At 58.3% G+C, this 21,500-nt stretch overlaps 1 protein-coding gene across 2 annotated transcripts; it reads left to right on the forward strand.

Annotated features, from left to right (window-relative positions):
- Nucleotides 1-447: 447 nt before the first annotated feature.
- Nucleotides 448-20,084, forward strand: GATAD2B (GATA zinc finger domain containing 2B). Of its 2 annotated transcripts, none has more exons than XM_054000916.1 (11): nucleotides 448-626; nucleotides 13,192-13,521; nucleotides 15,256-15,385; nucleotides 15,577-15,708; nucleotides 15,876-16,007; nucleotides 16,567-16,737; nucleotides 17,255-17,570; nucleotides 17,942-18,144; nucleotides 18,958-19,068; nucleotides 19,156-19,273; nucleotides 19,796-20,084. In XM_054000916.1, exons 2-11 carry the CDS (start codon nucleotides 13,193-13,195, stop codon nucleotides 19,927-19,929), a joined length of 1,776 nt encoding a protein of 591 aa, XP_053856891.1. In that variant the 5' UTR covers nucleotides 448-626; nucleotide 13,192; the 3' UTR covers nucleotides 19,930-20,084. The 2 variants fall into 2 exon arrangements, with proteins under 2 accessions (XP_053856891.1, XP_053856892.1); XM_054000917.1 differs by lacking the exon at nucleotides 448-626 and adding an exon at nucleotides 7,945-8,012.
- Nucleotides 20,085-21,500: the final 1,416 nt, after the last annotated feature.

A 21,500-nucleotide genomic window follows, 5' to 3' on the forward strand; every position in this document is an offset into this window, starting at 1 on the left:
CGGGCATGGAGAGGGCTCTGCCCGGTGCCCCCGGAGCCGGGATTCCCCCCCAGAGCCACGCGCGGCCTCGCACCGGCGCCACGTGGGGCGGAACCGGGCCGGTGATGGACCTGGGGCCGGTACGGCGGCCGCGAGGGGCCAAAACTCCCCCGCGGGCCGGGGGAAGAAGTCGCGCGCCGCCACCGCGCGCCGCTGGCGGTACCCGGATGTTCAGGCTCGGGGACCCATTAAAGGCGCCCCGCGGGGAAGCTCGGCGCGTTTCCATTGGTGCAGCGGGACGTCAATCTTTGCTGAGTCAGCCAATAGACTCTGGGAGGCGGGTTAAAAGCGGATTTCAGCGATTCGATTGGTGAGAATTCCTGCCAGTCTGGACGCCGCACCAATGGGCGTCGCGGCTGGGGTCGGGAGGCGGGGCGGGCGCGGCGGCGGCGGCGGCCAATCAGCGGCATTGTTTGTGGTGGTGCCGGTTGCGCTCGGCGGCGGCCGCGTCTGCTCCGCCCGCCCGGCCCGGGACCCCCGGGACCCCCCGGGACCCCCCGGGACCCGCCGGGATCCGCCGGGAATCCACCGGGAGACGCCGTGAGACGCCGGGAACCCGCCGCGACCCCCCGCGACCCCCGAGCCAGGTGAGGCCCGCGGGGGCGGCGGGGCCGGGCCCGGCGGGGGCGGGGCAGGGCCTGGCGGAGGGGGGGGGGCGAGAGCCGGGGGATGGGGGGGGATTTGGGGGCGCTGAGGGGCGATCTGGGGGGGGCTGCGAGCAGCAGGCAGAGCCCGCGGGGTTGCGGGCGGTCTGGGCTGTGCCTTGGGGGCGCAGAGCTCGGGTTTGGGGGGCAGAGCCCGAGGGGTTGGGCGGCGGCAGAGCGCGGGTTTAGGGGAGCAGAGCTCGGGTTTGGGGGAGAGATTTGGGGGAGCAGAACTCGGGGATTTCGGGAAGCAGAGCTCGGGTTTGGGGGAGAGATTTGGGGGAGCAGAGCTCGGATTTGGTGGAGCACAGCTCGGGAATTTGGGGGAGAGATTTGGGGGAGCAGAGCCCAGGAATTTGGGGGAGCAAAGCACAGGGATTCTGGGGGGCAGAGCCCAGGGATTTGGGGGAGCAGAGCTCGGGTTTGGGGGAGCAGAGCTCAAGGATTTGGGGGAGCAGAGCTCGGGGATTTGGGGGAGCAAAGCTCGCGTTAGGGGGAGCAGAGCTCCGGGATTTTGGGGAGCAGAGCTCAGATTTGGGGGAGCAAAGCACAGGGCTTTTTGGGGAGCAGAGCCGAGTGATTTTGGGGAGCAAAGCTCAGATTTGGGGGAGCAGAGCTGAGAGATTTGGGGGAGCAAAGCACAGGGATTTTGGGGGGCAGAGCTCAGGGACTTTGGGGTGGCAGATCTCAGGGATTTTGGGGTAGCAGAGCTCCGGGATTTTGGGGAGCAGAGCTCAGGTTCGGGGGTAGAGCTCAGATTTTGGGGAGCAGAGCTGAAGGATTTTGGGGGTGAGCCCGGGAGGTTTGGGGAGCGCCGGGGAATCCCCCGGGAAAACGGGGGAGGGGCGGGGCGGCCCGTGGGGTTCCCGATGGGATTTAGGGGGGCGGATGCCGGGAACCTCCTGGATCGACCCCCTGCGAGCCCCCCTTTGTTTCCTGCCGTCTGCGCCGGGATTCGGGAGCGGTTCCCGATCCTTTCCGCGCCGTTTCCCCATTCCCCGCTGGAAGCGGCTCCTGGCCTCATCCAGGATTTCCGCCCCGCGGGATTCTCCCTCTTTTCCTGCTGCCCCCCCCCATCACTTCCCGGTGCTGCTTCCCCAGCTCAAAGCCAGCAGGGAAACTTTGCCATCCCTGGAATAAGCAGGAGGCTCCGGCGATGCCCCGCGGGCACTGCCCGCGCCCCTTCCCGGTTTTTGGGTGGGATTGGGATGAAAACACTGCACTGACGTGGGGGTGGGGGCATGGACCCTTCCTCACCCACATCTGGGGAGTTGGATCCTCTCCCAGGAGGAGATCCGAGAGGATTTCTCCTCCCAAGGATGAGGATTTCTGCTGCCGAGGAGAATCCTTCCCCAGATTCCCAAAATTGAGGCGTTTGGGCGCTTTCCCCTCCCCTTGGAGCCTGGAAAAGGGATCTGTGATGGCGGGGGGAGGGGGTGGTTTGCCGGGAAGAGAGGAGGAGGAGGAGATTTGGGAATCTGGGAGCAGTGAGGAAGAGCGGCGGCGTACAGATGTGCCGGGATCAATTGGCTTTTCCAAAGCGCTTCTGATCTTCTTTTAAATTTTATTTAATTTTATTTTATTTTTAATATCCATTTGATTTTCTGGAGCTTCCTCAGCCGCTGCCGGGCGGGAGGAGGAGGAGGAGGAGGAAGGGGGAGCACGGGAATGGGAACAGCCTCCTCCTGGCAGGAGTGTGGGAGGATTTGACTCCTGTTCCTCGGTGCTCCCGGGTGGGGGATGGGGCTGATCGCAGAGGCAGCCGTGGGTTTTTTTGAGAATTTCAGGGGTTTTAAGGATTGGGGGGTGCCCACTCTGGGAGACCCTGGCACATCCCAGGATTTGGGACATCCATGACGCCGCAGTTGGTGTTGGGGTGAAACGGAGCTGGTGTATCCATCCCTAGGGAGTGCCTGCCAGAGATCCAGGATGGAATTCTGTCGGAGCCGCTGGGATCCATCCGAGGGCTCCGTGCCATGGCTCTGATCCTTTGGGATCTTGGTGCCACCTTCTCCTGGCGCCTTTCCCGGTCACGAGGCCGGTGCTGATGGGAGCATCCATCCATCTTCCAGCGTCCTCTTCTTGGAGCATCCTGCCTCCCCTCAGGTGTTCCTGGGACAGGAATACCTGCTTGGCAGGATTTATCCCACTCAGGATCTTCTTGGAAGCACCTTCCCCTCTAATGTCATGTCCCAAGGGGGGTCGGGATCCACCGCTCAGGAGAGGAATTTCCCAGATCCCTTCGCTCGCCGTGCCAGGATCTGAGGAAAATCAGTCACTTCAGCTTTTTCCTGATTATTTCCCAGTTCATTGACAGTTTTCCATGCTTGGCTCTTCCCTATCCAATAGCAAAATGCTCCTTGTTCCATCAGTGTTCCTGGTGGAAGTCTGTGGGTTTGGGTTTCACACAGATCTTGGAATTCTGCTCCGTAGTCCTGGGGAGTGCAGCCACGGACAGCTGGGGTTGTGTTTGCCGTGGGTTTTGTTGGTGCTTTAGGCTCTTTTCCAGGTTTTTAGGGATATTCTGCATTTTGCAGCATCTCGGGATGGGACGTGTTGGGAAGCACCCACATTTCTCTGCAGGAATTCCTTCCCAATATCCCACCTAAATCTCCCCTTTCCCAACTTCAAGCCATTCCCACTTCTCCTGCCACTCCATGTCCTTGTCCCTCACAGCCCTCGGAGCCTCTTTGGCTACTGGAAGATGCTCCAAGGTCTCCCTGGATATTCCCTTTTCCAGGCTGGGTAATCCCAGCTCTCCCAGCCTGGCTCCATAGCAAGGCTCCTTCTCCAATGGTTTTAACAGCTCCAGATGCTCCTTCCAGCAGGACACAGGGAACGTTCAAGGATATCCCGGCCCATTCCTGATAAGGAGCTGCCCTGTTGTGTCATCACCAGATGGAATCTGGGCACCGCTCCCCATCCTGCTGGTTCTGGGTTTTTGGGCACCTCGGTGCTGTTGCAGAGCTGGAGGAGCTCATCCCGATCCATGGGAAGTGGGTCAGGAAGAGGCTGCAGCGCTGGGCTCGGTTCTTTTTTATTCCCCGTGAATTTCCCGTGAACGCAGCGCTTCCTGGCGCTGGCGGATTCGGGATGAGCGGGATGGGCTGGGGGAATGGGATCACTCCCCCCTTCAGATCCCAGTGTTGCGTCTCTGCCCCTTGGACAGGGAATCTTACCCAGGCATTTGGGATGGTGGTATCTGGAATATGCCTGAAATCCCTCTGAAGAGCAGCACCAGCCTTTGGAATCCGGAGGGTGTTGGGAGCGGCACTTCCAAGCCTAAAATTAGCCCCGAGGAGGCCGGGTTTTATTTCCATGGATCCTTACTGCATCCATGTTCTCCCATCCCTGCCCCATAGATTCCACTCGGTGAGGTTTGAGTGTGGATTTTGGGGCTGAATCCTGAAATTGTCCCATTTTGGAATCCCGACGGAATCCGCGCCAGTTCCGTGGGTGATGGAAGGGTTGGATTTGTGTGCGTTTTCCACGCCTGGTGTGTTCTTCCCAATAAAATTTGGGCTTCATTTTCATGGAGTCTCAGAAGATGGATGCATGAATCCTGGTATTTTTTGGGATGAGACTGGGCCAAAGCCGTGTGTCCCTGTGGGAAGGGGAGGCTGCTCCTTGCCATCCATCCCAGGATCCAGTTTTGGTTTCTCAGTCGGTTGCAAGCAAGAAAAGTTCTCCAGAATCCACCTGAAGTTCCCCAGACTCCAGGACCAGACCTCCAGGTGTGCTCCCCAAATCCCGGTTTTTAGGGAGGGCCTGGCTGGAAAACCTGCTCGGGCTGTTCCCCGCAGGATCCATGGCCCCCAGGGAATTTTAAGGTCGATGCTCCGAGGATTCGTCCAGGTTGGGTCCTTGGCTGAAGGAAGGGTTGGGAATCTTGGCTGTTCCCAGTTTGCTCCCAGTTCCAACCCACCTCAAGGATGAGAGGTGCAGGTGGAGAAGCTCCTCCCGTATCCATGAGGAATTTCCCTGCTCCTCAAGCACATCCCAATATCTGCCCTGTGCTGCCTCCACAGTGGGGACTTGTGAGAGAAAAGGCGGCAATCGGAGTGATGCAGAATTCCAGGGAATTCCCAAATGATCCTGTGGTCCTTCTTGAGTAACTCCAAACTTGGTGGATTTTCCTCTTTATTAAATCCTGGATTCCAATTAAGTCTTGGAGCCTTGGCAAATTCCAACACCTCCTTGTGCGATGGGGGCATTCCCAAGGCTGGTTGGTTGTTCCTTACAAGAATTCCTGCAAATCCTGCCTTGGAGTCACCGGAGCATTTGGAATGACCCTGCCGTGGGCTGGAAGAGCGGGAAGACTCCCAGGCCTGGTTTTCCAATGGAAAGATTGAGGAAATCCCAGAACCCAACTCACTGGTTTTACCTGGAAGTGCTGCACTGGGAAGTTGGAGCTGCTGGATGTGGGTGGGAATGGCACCACTGTCCATTGGGATAGCGCTGGGATGGGAATCCCGAATTCCCATCAGGCAAAGGACACGTTCTGGAGGGATTAATCCCAGCTGGGGTTGGGATGAATCCATAGGAATAGAATCATGCATTCCCACGTTCCTGGGGTCGCATCCTGGCAATCCTTCGGCCACGTTGAGTTTGTGGTGGAACCTCCTTGAGCAATGCCTTCCCTGGAGATCAGCCGGCTTTGGATTCCCATTGGATGGCAATTTGGGGGAAAATCATCCTTTTCCCTGCTTAATCATCCTCCAGTTTTCCTGGAATCTCTTCCTGAGTACGTGGTGTCGGCCTGAGGCCAGATAGGGATGGCGCCGATGCCGGGTGCTGTCGGTTTAGGAGAAGGGAGTTGGATCCAGGAATTCTCTGTTTTGGGGGAGATGCACCAGCGGGGAAAATCCAGGAATCCTTTGGATTTGGGATAAAAGGAGCTCTGGTCGGACACTTCCTCAAAGACCTTTTCAGCCTGGAAACAGAAGCTCCCAGGGAATGGATCCATAGGGGAAAACCCCCAAATCCAATTAAATGAAGTTTTAGCTCTTCCTTTGCCTATCCTGGCTGGGAATATCCATTGGAAAGGTTGGAGCAGTGGGATGGCAGCCAGGGCAGGAGCAGGGATGGGAGGGATCAACCTCCCTGAGTGTGCTGGGAAGGATTCCATCCCTTCCCGAATCCCCAACCAGCAAAAACAGGGATGGAAGGGCCCGAGGAGGAGGGGGAGGATGGAAACAGCCTGGAATGGTCCTGAAAAAACAGGGAATGGAGAAATAAAGGAACTTGCTGCTCTCCTGTGCCCTCTGCATTTTCCATGGACACAGCCTGGAATAAATCATTCCAGGGCCCATCCCACCCCCTCATTAGCTGATAAATCCATGGAAACGAGCATGCAATTAAAGCTAATTAATCCTTTCCCCCTTTGGAAACCAAATTGTTCCATTTTATCTAATAAAGAGAAACTGGGGGTTCCAGTGCTGGAGTGCTACGGAATTCCCAGACTCCCACACCTCAGGGCTAGAATAAAGCCATGGATTTTGGGGATTATGGGATTATCGCGGTGTTTTGGGGGAATCTGTCACCTTCCATCCGCTCCAAGCCCTGTCTAGCCTGGCCTTGAGCACTTCCAGGGATGGGGCAGCCTCAGATTCCTGGGATAACCTCTGCCAGGGCCTCCCCACCCTCATAGGGAGTGCTGGAATAAGGGTAAGGATATTCCTTTGGCTAAGGAATTCCAAATATCCAGCCTCAATCTGCTGTGTTTTAGTTTAAAACCGTGTTTTCCATCTCCTGGCTTCTCCATCCCTGGGATTCTCCATCTTCTGGATTCTCTATCCCTGGGATTCTCCATCTCCTGGGCTCTCCATCCCTGGGATTCTCCATCCCTGGCATTCTCCGTCTCCCAGCTTCTCCATGTGGTGAACGCTCCAAGCACTCGTTAATTCCTTAAGAAGGCCCCAGACTTGTCCCCATCCTATTCCTGTTACTCCCTCCTTGGGACACACTCAGCCCCAGAGTGGGAATTGGGCACCTCTGGAATTGGGCTGGACCAGCTCAGATGCTTCAGGAGGTTCGGGACAGCCAGAATCCTGCAGGATCCTCCTCCAGGGCCAGCCCCGCAGCTGGCATCTCCCAGCCCCTCCTGACCGGGGGTTCTCCAGCATTCCTTGGCATCTTCACGGAATTCTGGGCATCTCCTCAGGCATCTTCACCTGCTCATCTTTGCCGGGACCCTTTGGCATCTTCCTTGCGTCCCTCAGCGTCTCCTCCATGCCTTCCTTTGGTCTCTTTGCCAGGATTTTGGCATCTTCATTGACATCCCTCGGTGTCTTCCTGGCACATTCCTCAGCATCTTCTCCAGCATCTTCATCAACATCCTTGGGCAAGTTCCCTGGGATCCCTCGGCACATTCCCTGGGATCCCTCTGCTCATTCCAGGATCCCTCTGCTCATTCCCTGGGATCCCTCGGCACATTCTGGGATCCCTCTGCACATTCCTGGACCCCTCTGCCCATTCTGGGATCTCTCGGCTCATTCCTGGATCCCTCTGCCCATTCTGGGATCCCTCGGCTCCTTCCCAGATCCATTGGCTCATTCCCGGATCTCTTGGCTCATTCTGGGATCCCTTTACACATTCCCTGGGATCCCTCGGCACATTCCCAGATCCCTCGGCATCCTCTCCCTTCCAGCGGCTCCACCGCTGGATCCAACCTCTGGCCGCGGTTTTTTTTTTGGGAACGGGAGGGGTGGATCCCAGATCCAGGCGGCAGCGTCGCGGCCCCAACCCTCCTTTTTGGGAGGGAAACAGTTAAAATTCCAGGGGAGAGAAGGAGCTTCCATGAATGAAGACAAAGTTTGGCGGGGGGCCAGGAGCGGGGGGAGGGGGAGCGGGGAGGGGGCGGCCGTGCCAGCGCCGAAATCCCAGGAAAAATTAACCCCCCCCAAAATCCAGAACCACTTCCACATCGGGAGGTGCCAAACCGGTCGCGACCGGAATAATTTTTTTTTTCTTTCTTCTTTTTTTTTTGGGGGGGGGGGAGGGGGTTAAATTTTTTTTTTCATTCAAAAAAAATTTTTTTTTTTAATTCCCTTTTTTTTTCCCTCCCTTCTCTTTTTCCCTGCCCCGCGAGGCATCATGGGAAAAAAAGTCAGCATCCCCCCTTTTCTTTTGTTTAATAAAACAGAACGCGCATGATTGGCAGGGAAGGGCCCGCTCGGAGCGCGGCTCCGGCTCCGGCTGCGGCTGCGGCTCCGCGGGCGATGGAGCGCGGGGCCCTCGCCGGCCCCGGCCGCCTCCCGCCGCTCCCGGGCCCCCCCGCGCTGCCCCCTCGTTTTCCTGGCAACTCCAGGCAGCGGGAATATTGTACCTGTAAGTATCCGTGTGAGACCATCCCGGGTTTTTGTCGGGAATTCAGACCGGACAAAAGGGGGGCTCTTTTACGGATGAGCGGAGCTGCTTTTTCTGTTCACTGCTGCTTTTTTTTTTTTTTTTATTATTATTGTTTTATTTTTTGGGAATGTCTCGAGGGAGTGTTTTAAGGAGAAAACGAGCACTGGTGCTGGGATTTGCTGTCAGAGTCGATCCGTGATTCCCTTCTCCCTTCCCTCCCCCTCCTTCCCCACCTCATCCATGCTCCCACCATCGCTATTCCTCCGGAATGCTCCAATCCCACCCTCCCCGGCGCTGACTGGAGAGGTGACAAAAATACCGGGAATAACCATGCCTTGGATCGATGTCACACCCCCCCTGCCCACCCCCCTTCCCGGTGGTGATGGATTTAATTATCGATTGGGTTATTAATTGGTGATCGATGGCCTGCTGGAGCCGGAGCGGCCGCACAAAGGCAGCTCCCGCAGTCGAGGAAATCGGGAAGCGTTATATAAGGAAGCCTGGGAAGTCTGCGTCATCCCGGATGGGGAGGGGGCCGGGGCTGGGCGCTCCCTCCCCCCCCCACCTTCCATCCCATCATTTTTTATCGGATTTTATTTTCCTGGAGCGTTTTCCAGCTGGCTTTTCCCAAAACAGGCCGTCCCAGCCAGATCCCCTGGAATTTTTTTTATCTGTCTTTCAGACTTTGTGGAGTTTTTGGGTCTTTTCCCCCCCATTTCAGGGCATGAAGCAGCTTCTGGAATTCCCACTCTCCTCCCACATCCCAAAAATCCTGGGGTGGGACGAGGTGTGAGGCCCGTCGTGCCGGACACGCCACCGGCATTTCCTGCTCCCAAGAAATGGAGTTGGACAAGAGCACAAACTTAGGAGGGAAGGGAAGCACTTTTTGGGAGGGAGGATTTTCTTCCTTTCCTGCTTTTCCTGCTTCCCATTGTTAGTTTTGTACTTGACCCAGAGTTGCAGAATCTGGGGACATCCCGAGCGGGTGGTGGCGATCCGGAATCTGGGAGATCCAGGGTCTGGGAGATCCGGAATCAGGGAGATCCAGAGTCTGGGAGATCCAGAATCGGGGGGATCCAGGGTCTGGCACTGGCGTGTCAGAGCAGGGACAGCTGTCCCCACGTTGGGATTCAGGAGCAGCAGAACTCCTGGAGCAGTTTGCTCCGTAGGAATTCCCACTCTGCCACATCCTGGTGCCCGCTCCCATCCTGACCCTTCCATTTGTCTTCCCAAATCTTTCGTTGTATTCCCGTTCCGTTTCCCTCCCGGGAGCAGCCGTGTGGGTTCTGGGGTGGCTCCGGGGCCGTTCTTAGGGCTTTTCTGGTGTTGCTTTAAACCCGGTGCTCCTCCTGCTCCGGAGAAAATCTCCACGAGCCACCCTCAGCCTCCCTTACCTGCCTCAGAATTCCTGCACGGAGCCGGGCGTTCCTTGGGATTCCTGGCCACGTCCCCGGAGCAGCAGGATTGGGAGCAGTGTGGTTTTTGTTCAGCCGTGGAGCCTTTTTCCCTTCCCTTTCCAGCGGCGTTCCTGGATCCCGCTCCGGACCCCACTCCTGGCCACCAAGCCGTTAAATCCTAATTACCTTTTTAGGTTATTATCCTTTTCCTGGCGTTCCTTGGGAATGCTCGCCCTGGGAGCCAGCCATTTTGTGTTCTGTGCCGGAACGCGATTTACGATGCCGACGTCGGGATGTGCCGAGCCCAGATGGAATCGGAGCCGCCTCGTGCTGGGCTCCGGGAAGCCCCCAGAGCAGGATTGCAGCCAGACGGCTCCAGATGAGGAGCCAGCCCTGTGGATTTCCCATGGGATCACCAGGGCTTGACACGGGATCCTGGGATTCAGGGGGGGGTCGGGCAGCGGGAGCGCACCCAGGTGAGCTGCAAGAGTTGGATCTCACTGGTTCCTGCTCCCTGATCCCGGGAAAACAGGATTTTAATCGGATTTGAACGGGTTTTGTTCTGTCAATCTCACATCCAAGTGATGCCCTGGGTTTGGAGCCTCTTGGAGCACCTTGGCTCTGGGGATGGATGCCCTGTGGAGCGTTAGGGGTCACGCTGGGTTTGGATTCTGGGTCTCTCCTGGGATTAATTCTGGCATTCCAGCCCCAAATGGAAATTGGGGGATGCTCTGATTCCCCTGAGCCCGCTGCAGGTGCCTCTTCCTGGGAATACCCCAGGCTTCCTAAGGAGCAGAGCAGGTGCTGGGTTGGTTTATCCCTGGTTTCTCATCCTCTCTCCCATGGATCCCAGGGATCCACCTCAGCTCCAGCGGAATTCCAGCGCTGCTGAAGTGGGGTTGGGAAACCGGAGGGGGCTGGGGAAACCTGGGGGCATGTGGATCCCTCGTGGGGGATCAGGGATCACTCCTTGTGGATCAGGGATTGTTCCTGGCGGATCAGGGATCGTTCCCGGTGCTGGATCAGGAATTACAACCCCTCCATGAGCTCCAGAGGCTCCGAGGCTGGGAATTGGGGCTGGAAGACCAACATGGGGATTGACCCAATGGAAAACCCTCCGAGAAGGCTGGGAAGGGGCTGGGACCTCCCTGGGTAAAACTCCGGCTGGAATGAACTCCTGGTGCTGCCAAGTCTTGGTTCTGGATTCCATCGGGTAAATCTCGGGATATTTTCCCTCCTGGCTGCATCTCTCCCTGGATATTCCCACTTCTTCCTGGAATATTCCTTCTTTTGGCCCAACTCACTGGTTCCAGCCTTTCAAATCCTCCCGCTGAGGAGGTTTTTTTTTTTTTTTTTTTTTGGTTGGATTTTTTTCCCTGTGGGCACCACATCCAATATCCATGGAAAACGGGGAGCTGCTTTGTTTGTCTGTGAACGCCAAACCCGTCCTGCCAGGCCCTTCGGAGCAGGAAAAGCGCCTGGAGCCAGCGGAACGTGCCGAGGAGCACGTGGTGTCGGAGCAGCATCCCCACGGAGAATTGGGAATCGCCGTCGGGACGGAGCGAGGCCGTGTCCGGCACACTGGGATTCCTGGAAAGCATTCCAAGGCCAGTCCAGCCGACCCTGCTCATCCCACTTTGGCAGCTTCTGGAATTTTGGCTCTGCCCCGGCTCCAGGTTCCTGTTTCCAGGCACTCAGGGAAGGTGCTCCCAGGGATGATCCCAGTCGGAGGCACACCATGGATTTAGCTCCTGTTTTCCATGAGTTTTGCCACCATTTGGGAATTTGGTTCCATTGAGGAGGATTTTTTTAGGTGAAGCTGAAGGGAGAGGCCGAGGCTGTTCCCTGGGATGTGCCAGATCCCCGGGGGCTGTGCCGGAGGAGGGTGGCGGGGCCAGATGATCCGGTTTGGGATGTGCCGAGACCGGAGCGGGGCCAGCACGGAGCCTCCCGCCTCTCCGACCTCCAGATCAATTCCTGGGATTGGAATCATTCCTGCTCTTTGCTGCGGATTTCTGGATGGAATCAGGAGCTCTCCCCTGGCTTTCCCAGTGCCCTGGAAATTCCCAGTGGATCCTCCCCTTCCCCCTCCAGCCAAAGGGCCCCATTCAATACTGAATCCGAAGCCTAATTTAATTTTTATTGGTTCTGGCTGAGCCTGGAAAACCTCTGGAGTGGATTAAATAGTGGTGGGCCCCATTCCCGGTAACAGCACTTTGGATTTGTTTGGAATGCCAGAGGGGAAGGCGTTGGGAGCCCTTGAGACCACCTTGGTGATGGAGCAGGGACTGGGGGGGGTCTCTGGAATTCCTGTGGGATCCTTCCACCCCTGGAGAGGACGAGCAGGAAGTTGGTCCAGGAGATCCTGGATCTCCCTGCTGGATCCCAGCTCCATGCTTGGTTCAGGTATCCCTGGGGAGCTCTTATCCCATGGGATGTTGGTCCTGTAGACCTCTCCCTCCTTCTCCTCCTCTCTCCTTCCCGGGAGCAGCCGTGAGCCCGTTCCTGGCTGCGCTCCCGCAATCCTGGTGTGCTCCCAGCGGCTCCAGCCGCAGCACTGGGCGTGGCTCCGAGCGCTCCCGGGGTGTCTGGAACATCCCCGATCCCCCCGGGGTCACTCCTGCGGGACGGGGGCGGGAGCAGCTCCCGCGGCCTGTCCCGGCTTGCCGGGCTAAATTTGGGAGACGTGTGGAGAGACGGGATGAGCAGGTAGGGAAGAGCCCTCGGTGCTCCCTTGGAGGCTCTGTCCAGCTTTTTTTCAGATCATATTTGGGATTTCCGTCCGTTTTTCTGCTGCCCTCCCCTGCTCCTGCTGTCTCCAGTGGGAGCTGAACTCGTGTGCCGATGGACGGATGCATCATTCCAGGGATTTGTACCCGAGCCATAGCCTCCTCCTGGAGGGAGTTTGGCTCAGGGGAAGCTTTATCCCGAGAATGACTCGAAGCTAGGTCCACGCAGGTGTGGAGCAGCTTCAGGTGCCCAGGATCCGGCCGCTCTGAGCAGGGACACTTTCTGTTCCCTGCGGAGCAAGGAATTCCTGATGTTCCCGAGCCGGCCACATGGAATTCCCACCTATTCCCCAGGTGTTTGTCCTGGTCCCTGGCCCTGCTCCGCAGGGAAAGGCCTCGCCCAGCTGGTTTGCAGGTGGAGCTCCCGTGGCTCTTTGTTGTTGGAGCTGGTTCCTTATCAGCCTGGGAGCAGGATTGGGATGGGATTGGGATGGGCTCTGTGGCTCCCGCCTGTTTTCCTGCACCTGGAGCTGAGGCGGGGGAGCCAGAGAGGTGGGAGGGCGGGGATGGACCTGCCCAAGCCTCCATCCCCAGAGCTGCTGAGCATTCCTGCCTGGAAAACCACGCGGTGGGGGATTTCCTGGTGTTCCAGGGCTCCTGAGGGGGTTCATCCCAGCTCCCCTTCCTTGCTGAGCCGCATCCATGGGGTTTAATCCCAAAGGAGGGATTGTGCTGCCATTCCCAGGAATTTCAGGGCCTTTTGGAGGGGGAAACTTCTCACCTGAATGGGGACTGGGAAGTCGGAGCTCTGTGAGGAGATCGGAGCTCTCTGAGGCGTTGGAGCTCCATGAGGAGATCGGAGCTCTCCAAGAGGTCGGAGCTCTGTAAGGAGATGAGAGATCTCCAAGGTGTTGGAGCTCCGTGAGGAGATTGGAGCTCTCTGAGGAAGCCGAGCTGAGCTCGGGGGGGGATCCTGGGGAGGGATTCACTGGGATCCTTGGCACTGACAGTGTCCCTGTCCCTGTCCCTCAGGATGGACCGGATGACGGAGGACGCGCTGCGCCTGAACCTGCTCAAGCGGAGCCTGGAGCCAGCGGAGGAGCGCGAGGACGTCCTGGCCAAGCGGCTCAAGATGGAGGGACACGAGGCCATGGAGAGGCTGAAGATGCTAGCACTACTCAAGCGCAAGGACCTGGCGGGGCTGGAGGTGCCCCACGAGCTCCCGGTGAAGCCGGATGGGATCAAGGGCTACGAGGAGAAGCTCAACGGGAGCCTGCGGCCCCACGGGGATGGGCGGAGCGCGGCCCGGCCGGGCAAGGAGAACATCAACGACGAGCCCGTGGATATGAGCGCCAGAAGGAGGTGGGTGCCAGGAATTCCGGGGTCTGGCGGGGTGGGAGGAGCCGGTTTGGGAATTAAATGGGATTTGGGAGGTCCTGGAGAGCCTGTTCTGGTGAGGCTGAGAGATGGGGAGGGACCTGGGAACAGTGGGATGACAGGGAATGGCTTCCCACAGACAGAGGGCAGGTAGGATAGCGGGAGGGAATCAGAAATTGTTCCCTGTGAGGGTGGCATAGGATGTCCTGGGATTTGTGGATTTCTCATCCCTGGAAGTGTCCGAGGCCAGGCTGGATGAGGCTTGGAGCAGCCTGGGATAGTGGGAGGTGTCCCTGAAGGGTCCTGCTCCGAGTGTGGAGTTGTGGGCTGCATCCTGGGCGGAATTCCTTGGGTATTGTGCAATATGAGGTTACCCAGTGGGTCATCAGCATGGCACATGGATACTTGGATCAGGAAATCAGCCCTGGAAAGAGGTGGGAATATTCCACTCTGAGTTGAGAAGTGAGACTGGGAATGTCTCATATTCCTGGATTTTCCTTGGGAATGTGCTCCACCTCTCCTCACCTCTGCCTGCCTCCCTCGCCGTGGCTCCTCCTCCAGCGATTCTGTTGGAGTTCTGCTCTTCCCTGGACAAAGGAAATCCGACAGTTGGTGATTCCTCATGGATGGGTCCATTTTCCCTCTTGGATTTGGACTCTGGCTCTGCCTTATTCCCCTGGTGGAATGTCAGTAATCCAGCCTGGATGTACCCAGATGCTCCTGCAGAATTATCCCCAGGAGCTGTAGGACAGCCCTCATCCAGGAAAGTGCCATCCAGATTTGCCAGCCCAGTTTGGAACTCCTGGGATGCAGCCTGCTTTGCCTGGATGTGCTCCCACTGGTTCCTTCTCCTCAGGATGCTCTGGAATTTCTCTGCTGGAGCAGGGGCAGCTCCGTGCCCCAGTGCTTCGGATTATCCACAAAAACAGCTGGAATGTTTGGAAGATGAAGGCAATCCCAGCTCTGAGCATCTTCCCACCCTCGGAGCAGCCAAACCTGGGAGCTGGGATTCGGCTCTGGGCTCCCTCCTGGGTGTTCAGAGCTCACAGTTTGGGATGAGATATTCCATGGTCTCCCCTCACTCCAGGGACCTTCCAGGGAGCCGGAATTACCTCTGAGCAGGATTATCCCACAGTTTTCCAAGGCTCTCCAGCAGCAGGAATGAAATCCAGGGTAGTAAAGGGCTTTTCTTGGAGTCTCCTTCCCCGGGATGATCCCGCCTGGATACTGCTGGACTCCACCACTGATTTTTGGTTTATTTCTTTTCCCTGCTGCTCCTTTGGTGTCCCAGTCCCGGTGATGGATCAGTTAGATATTCGTGCAGGTTTTCCTTTATGGAATGAGCTTCTCCAATAGATTTGGGTTGGGATAGGCTTGGAGTGGTGCCGTTAATGGAGGAGGCTCAGCCCCTTTTCCACCGCAGTGAGGACGAGCAATTCCAGGCTGGAGTATCCCTGCCATTCCCTCCCATCCCAGCACCAGGACACGCTCCTGATTCCCACCTGATTCCCAGGTGGGATTTGCATCCTGGAGGGGGACCTGGGGGTGAGGGAGTGCTTTTGAGGGAGCCCTTCCCTCCTGGTGTCCATGGGAGCCGTGCTGCTCCGGATCCATGATGGAATGAGGGGGGTTCTGCTCCCAAAATCCCACATTTCTGGCTCAGTGGAGCTCCCCAAGCCCCAAATTCCTGGTTCACCGGGATTCCTTTCCCCCCTGCAGTGACCAGGACCGGGGCCGGTTGACCCCATCCCCAGACATCATTGTCCTGTCAGACAACGAGGCCTCCAGTCCCCGCTCCAGCTCCCGCATGGAGGAGCGGCTCAAGGCGGCCAACTTGGAGATGTTCAAGGTGAGGGAACGGGAATTCTGTCCCGGGAAAGGCACGGGGTGAGGGGGGGTGTGAAGGATTTAGGGTGTTTCTCAGCAAATTCCAGGTGCAGCCCCCCCAGGTTCTTGCACCTGTGGCCCAAATTCCCGCTTGGATTCAGCTTCCCCCCGTCTCCCTTGCTCACGCTGTGCCCGGTGTCTGGCGTTTTCCAGGGGAAAAGCCTGGAGGAGCGGCAGCAGCTGATCAAGCAGCTCCGGGACGAGCTGCGGCTGGAGGAGGCCCGGCTGGTGCTCCTGAAGAAGCTGCGGCAGAGCCAACTCCAGAAGGAAAACGTGGTGCAGAAGGTGAAGGATGGGCATGGGCGGGATAACAGGGAAGGGGTGGACACGGAGCCTCCACTCTACCTGTGGGATTCCGTCACTGATCCCCACTCTGAGAAGACAAACCCACAGCTCTGCCCCTGGATTCCCACTCTGAATGCTCATCCTGGGTCTCCTTCCTGCCCCCCCAGACTCCCGTTGTCCAGAACGCCGCGTCCATCGTGCAGCCATCCCCCACCCACGTGGGGCAGCAGGGCCTGTCCAAGATCCCCTCCCGGCCCGGAGCTCAGGGGGTGGAGCCACAGAATTTAAGGACATTACAGGTGAGCATTCCCGTTTTTCCTGGAAAATGCTGATTTCGGTGGGTGCACAAAGAGCTGAGGGGCTTTTTCCAAGAGGCGGGGGAATTCCCTCAGTTCCTTGGGGTTGGATTTGGGTTTGTCAGGAATTAGACTCAGTGATCCTTGTGGAGCTGGATGTTCCATGATCCTCTGAATGTCTGGTGTCCCAGCTGGAGTGGGATGAGGATGGTGGAAATTCTCCAAGGCCTGCAGCTTTCCTACTGCTCCCAAAGGAAAAGCCCCTGGAAGTGTTTGCTCCATGGATTTCTGCCTCTCTCCTTGACCACGGAGGAATTCCAGCCTCCCACAGGAAATAAGGATGTGCCAGCTTGAGCTGGGGAAAGGGCCAAAATCCTGTAAAATCCAGGACAGTCTGGGGAAAAGCGAGGGATTTGGGGCATTAGAGGTTAACTGGGATTCTGGATAAGTGGGAATTCGTGGATGAGGGAATTTTGTTACTGGGCTCAGGGAGCGCTGGGAGGGATGGCTGGGGCTGTTCTGTGGGATCTGATTCCCTGATTCCATGTGGATTCCCTGGCAGGGCCACAGCGTGATCCGCTCGGCCGCCAGCTCAGCCCTGCCCCACATGTTGATGTCCCAGCGCGTCATCGCCCCCAGCCCCGCCCAGCTCCAGGGCCAGCGCGGGCCCCAGAAACCCGGCCTGGTCCGCAGTTCCACGCCCGGGATGAGCCCTGCCATCAACTACCAGCCGGTGGGTCACTGGTTTGAACTGCCTGGGTACTGATTTGGACTGGTTTTCACTGGTTTGGGCTGCCTGGGCACTGGTTTGGGCTGGTTGGGCACTGGTTTGGGCTGCCTGGGCACTGGTTTAGGCTGGTTGGGCACTGTTTTGGACTGCCTGGACACTGGTTTGGACTGCCTGGGCACTGGTTGGTACCAGTTTGCACCCGTTTTTTACCGGTTTGTACCGGTTTGGGCCAGTCGGAGCTGGTTCAGCACTGGTTTGAGCACTGGTTTGTACCAGTCTGCACTGGTTTGGACTGGTTTCCACGACCTCCACCCCAAAACCACCCCTGCTTACACCTCCCCTCCACAATTCCCAGGACTCCCCAGCCCTTGTGCCCCCCCTGACAGCTCCTGGCACTCCGAGGGCTGCCCGGCCCCTGCTCTGTGAGCCCGGTGCTCCCAGCAATCCCAAATTCCCATCCTAATCCCAAATTCCCTCCCAGCAATCCCCAATTCCTGCCCTAACCCCATCTCCTCCGCAGCAATCCGGCTCCTCGGTGCCGTGCCAGCGCTCGTCGTCCTCCGCCATCTACATGAACCTCGCGTCCCACATGCAGCCGGGCTCGGTGGCCCGCGTGTCCTCCCCTCTCCCCAGCCCCAGCGCTCTCTCTGACGCCGCCAATTCCCAGGCTGCCGCCAAGCTGGCGCTCCGGAAGCAGCTGGAGAAGACGCTCCTGGAGATTCCGCCGCCGAAGCCGCCAGCGCCGCTTCTGCACTTCCTGCCCAGCGCGGCCAACAGCGAGTTCATCTACATGGTGGGGCTGGAGGAGGTGGTGCAGAGCGTCATCGACAGCCAAGGTCATTGTCCAGGCTCATCCCGAGGATTCCGGGCAGTTCAGCCTCTGATTCTTGGCATTTCGGGATGAAGTTGTGGGGTTTAGGGCAAAGTTGTGGGATATGGGGGGTGCGTGGAAGGGTTTTAGAAGGAGGTGGTGGGGAAGCTGTGGAATTTTGGGGTGGGTTCAAAGGTTTTTAACAGGTTTGGAGGATTTCAGGTCAAATTTGTGAGATTTTAAGACCAAATTTTCAGGATTTTGGCCGATTCGCCAAAAACTTCAGTATTTCCGCCCAGTTTTTTGTGATTTCAGTCGGAATTTTTAGGATTTCAGCCCGACGTTGTGCTCTGGCTGGGTGCTGAGGCGGGGGGGGGCTGTGTGGCTGTGTTCCAGGGAAGAGCGCCCCGGCAGTGCCGCGCGTGGAGCCGTTTGTGTGCGCACAGTGCCGCACGGATTTCACGCCGCACTGGAAGCAGGAGAAGGGCGGGCGGATCCTGTGCGAGCAGTGCCAGACCTCCAACCAGAAGAAGGCACTCAAGGCCGAGCACACGAATCGCCTCAAGAACGCCTTCGTCAAGGCCCTGCAGCAGGAGCAGGTGGGGAGCGCCTGGCACGGCCCCTTCCAGTTGGCTCATCCCATCCCAAACCATCCCAAACCACCCTGTCCCATCCCATTCCATTATCCCCATCCTATTCCGGCCCATTGATCCCATCCCATGGATCCCATCCCATTGTTCCCATGGATCCCATCCCATTGATTCCAGCCCATTGTTCCCATGGATCCCATCCCATTGTTCCCATTGATCCTATCCCATTGTTCCCATTGATCCTATCCCATTGTTCCCATTGATCCCATCCCTTTATTCCCATTGATCCCATCCCATGGATCCCATTGATTCATCCCATTGATTCCATCCCATTATTCCCATTGATCCCATCCCATTGATTCTATGCCATGGATCCCATTGTTCCCATGGATCCCATCCCGCTCATCCAATCACCAGCCAGGTTGGCATTCCCAAGGAATTGAGCGGGATGGCATTCCCATGGGATTTGAATGGAATGGTATTCCCAAGGGAATTCAATGGGATGGCATTCCCATGGGAATTGAGCAGGGTTGCATTCCTGAGGAACTGAGTGGGGTGGTATTCCCATGGGCATTGATGGGATGGCATTCCCATGGGCATTGATGGATAGCATTCCCATGGGCATTGATGGGTGGCATTCCCATGGGATTGCAGAGGTGGCATTCCCCTGGGCATTCATGGGATGGCATTCCTATGGGGTTGTGTGGGTGGCATTCCTGTGGGATTGAGCGGATGGCATTCCCATGGGCTTGAGCGGATGTCATTCCCGTGGGCATTGATGGGTGGCATTCCCGAGGCACGATCCGAGCGGTGTTCCCGCAGGAGATCGAGCAGCGGCTGCAGCAGCAGGCAGCCCTGTCGCCCACGGCCGCGCCCGCTGTGCCCAGCGTCGGCAAACAGGATGGGATCCTGCGGCACCACACACTCCGGCAGGTGGGAGAGCGGGATAATGGGGATAACGGGATGGTGGCATCGCGGGGTGGCACCATCCCAACGCTTCCCCCGTGTCCGGTCCCGCAGGCCCCGCAGCCCCAGAGCAGCCTCCAGCGCGGAATTCCCACCTCCGCCCGCTCCATGCTCTCCAACTTCGCCCAGGCCCCGCAGCTCTCCGTGGCTGGAGGGCTCCTGGGAATGCCAGGTATGGCCCCACTCCCTTGGCATGGGGTGGGAATGGGGGTGGGATGAGTGGGACAGGCATGGGATGGGATGGGATGGGATGGGATGGGATGAGATGGGATGGGATGGGATGTACAGGATGGGATGGGATGTACAGGATGGGATGGGATAGGATGAGATGGGATCCATGGGATGGGATGGGATGGGATGGGATGGGATGGGATGGGATGGGATGGGATCCATGGCATGGGATCCATGGCATGGGATGGGACAGCTCAGGCCACGCCCACTGGATTTCAGGGCAGAATTTGGGAATTCCCACCCTGTACCAGCCCTGTTCTGGCCCTTCCTCCCCCGTGGGGGTTCCAGGGTGGTGGGATCGGTGGGATCCATAGGGTCTGTGGGATCACTGGGGTCCATGGGATCAGTGGGGTCCATGGGATCTGTGAGGTCTGTGGGATCCGTGGGGTCTATGGGATTGGCGGGATCTGTGGGAGGATCCGTGGGATCCGCCCGGTGCCGGAGGATCCGCGCTTTCCCCCAGGAGTGAACATTGCATACCTGAACGCCGGCATTGGGGGCCACAAAGCATCGAGCCTGGCGGACCGGCAGCGGGAATATCTGCTGGATATGATCCCGCCCCGCTCCATATCCCAGTCCATCAGCGGACAGAAATAGCCCCGGCTGCCCCCACCCTCCCGCCGGGCCGTGCCGGGCCGCGCTGGTGCCTCCGCTCCTGGGGAGAACAGACCACGAGAACCCAAGAGAAACAAACAGAAAACGTGGGAAAAAAAACAAAAACAAAAACAGACAAAACAAACATTTCAAATGGCGACCTGTCCCCATTCCCAGCCCGAAATTCCTTTGGTTTTCCAGGCCGGGAGTCGCTCCCCGCGCGGCCGGAGCAGCCCCGGCCCCGCCGCTCGTTTTGTAATGCCGCCGCTTTCTCCTTGTGTTGTGGGTTGTTTTTGGCCCCCTTTTTTCCTTATTTTTCCCCCCCCGCCTCCCTTCGCTCCATGGATGGTTAAAGCTTTTTTCTCCCTTTTCCAGAGACTTTGGCAAGGGCACCTTCCCCAATTCCCTGGGGGAGGATTTTGGTGGGGGGCAGCCTGTGCTGATTCCGGGGGGATTTGGGGGGCGCCTGCTGGGGGGAGGCACTGATCCCGGGGGGATGAATCCCCTTCGGGTCTGATCCCGGGGTGTCACCTCCCCCTGGCCCCGATCCTGGGGGGCCTCGTCCCCCTCGGCTCTGCAGGAGGATCCCGCAGACGCCGGCCCCAAGCCCTCGGCTCCGATCCCGATGTCCCCCGGGGGGTGACAGACGCTGCCAGACCCACCCCAGGAACCCCTCGGGGGTCCCTCAATGTCCCCAAGGATCCCTCGAGGTGCCCCCTTCGGGGATGTCCCCGCTGTCCCTTGTCCCCACGGTGGGGGGGACGCGGTGGCTCCAGAGCGGACAGCGGAGCGAAGGCACGGCCAGGGCGGGTGAGTGTCCCCTGAGCTGTCCCCAGAGCTGTCCCCACACGTGTCCCCGGTCCCTGCATGCTCCAGAGGCACGCTCGCCCCTCCCTGTCCCCTCTGTCACCCGCGGGTGGCACCAGGGTCACCAATGGCACCTGTGTCCCCCAGGGACAGTGGAGGGGGTCCCTGGGGGTGACAGGGGTGGCACCGTGGGGGTGGGATCTTTGATGTCCCCTCTGTCCCCGGGGGTGGCACTGGCTGGGCGGGGTCTCGGTGTCCCCTGGGGGTGTCGAGGACAACCCAAAGCAAGAAAATGAGCCGCGAGAAAATCTCAATTTGCACTTCAGCCTTCCCTTCCTTTCCCTTCCCTCCCCTCCCCCTCCCTCTCCCTCTCCCCCTTCCCATTTTTCTGTGCTTTCCATGAATTTTGCCAATTCTCTTTTCCCTGACTTTCCCCCATTCCCGCTCCTCTCGTGCAATTCCCAAGCGCCGCCTCCCTCAATTCGCGGGGGGGGGGGGGGGGGGGGACGGGATCCCAACCCACCCCTGATCGCCCCTCTCCAGCCCCCTTCCTAAAATTCAATGAGCACTTACCCCGGGGGGGGTGGGACTCCCAAAATCCCCCCCCCCGAGGCAAAGGAAAGTTGGGGTTTACTCTGATTTTTAGGGGGGTGGGGGTTAGTGGGGTTTTATATCCAGGAAAGGGGAATTTTGGGGTGTTTTCTTTGGCTTTGACCATTTCCAGCTGCTCCCCGCCCCCCCCATTTTCACCTTTCAATTCCCCCCTC

The sequence above is a fragment of the Vidua macroura genome, chromosome 29 (genome assembly GCF_024509145.1).
Source record: "Vidua macroura isolate BioBank_ID:100142 chromosome 29, ASM2450914v1, whole genome shotgun sequence".
Lineage (NCBI taxonomy): Eukaryota > Metazoa > Chordata > Aves > Passeriformes > Viduidae > Vidua > Vidua macroura.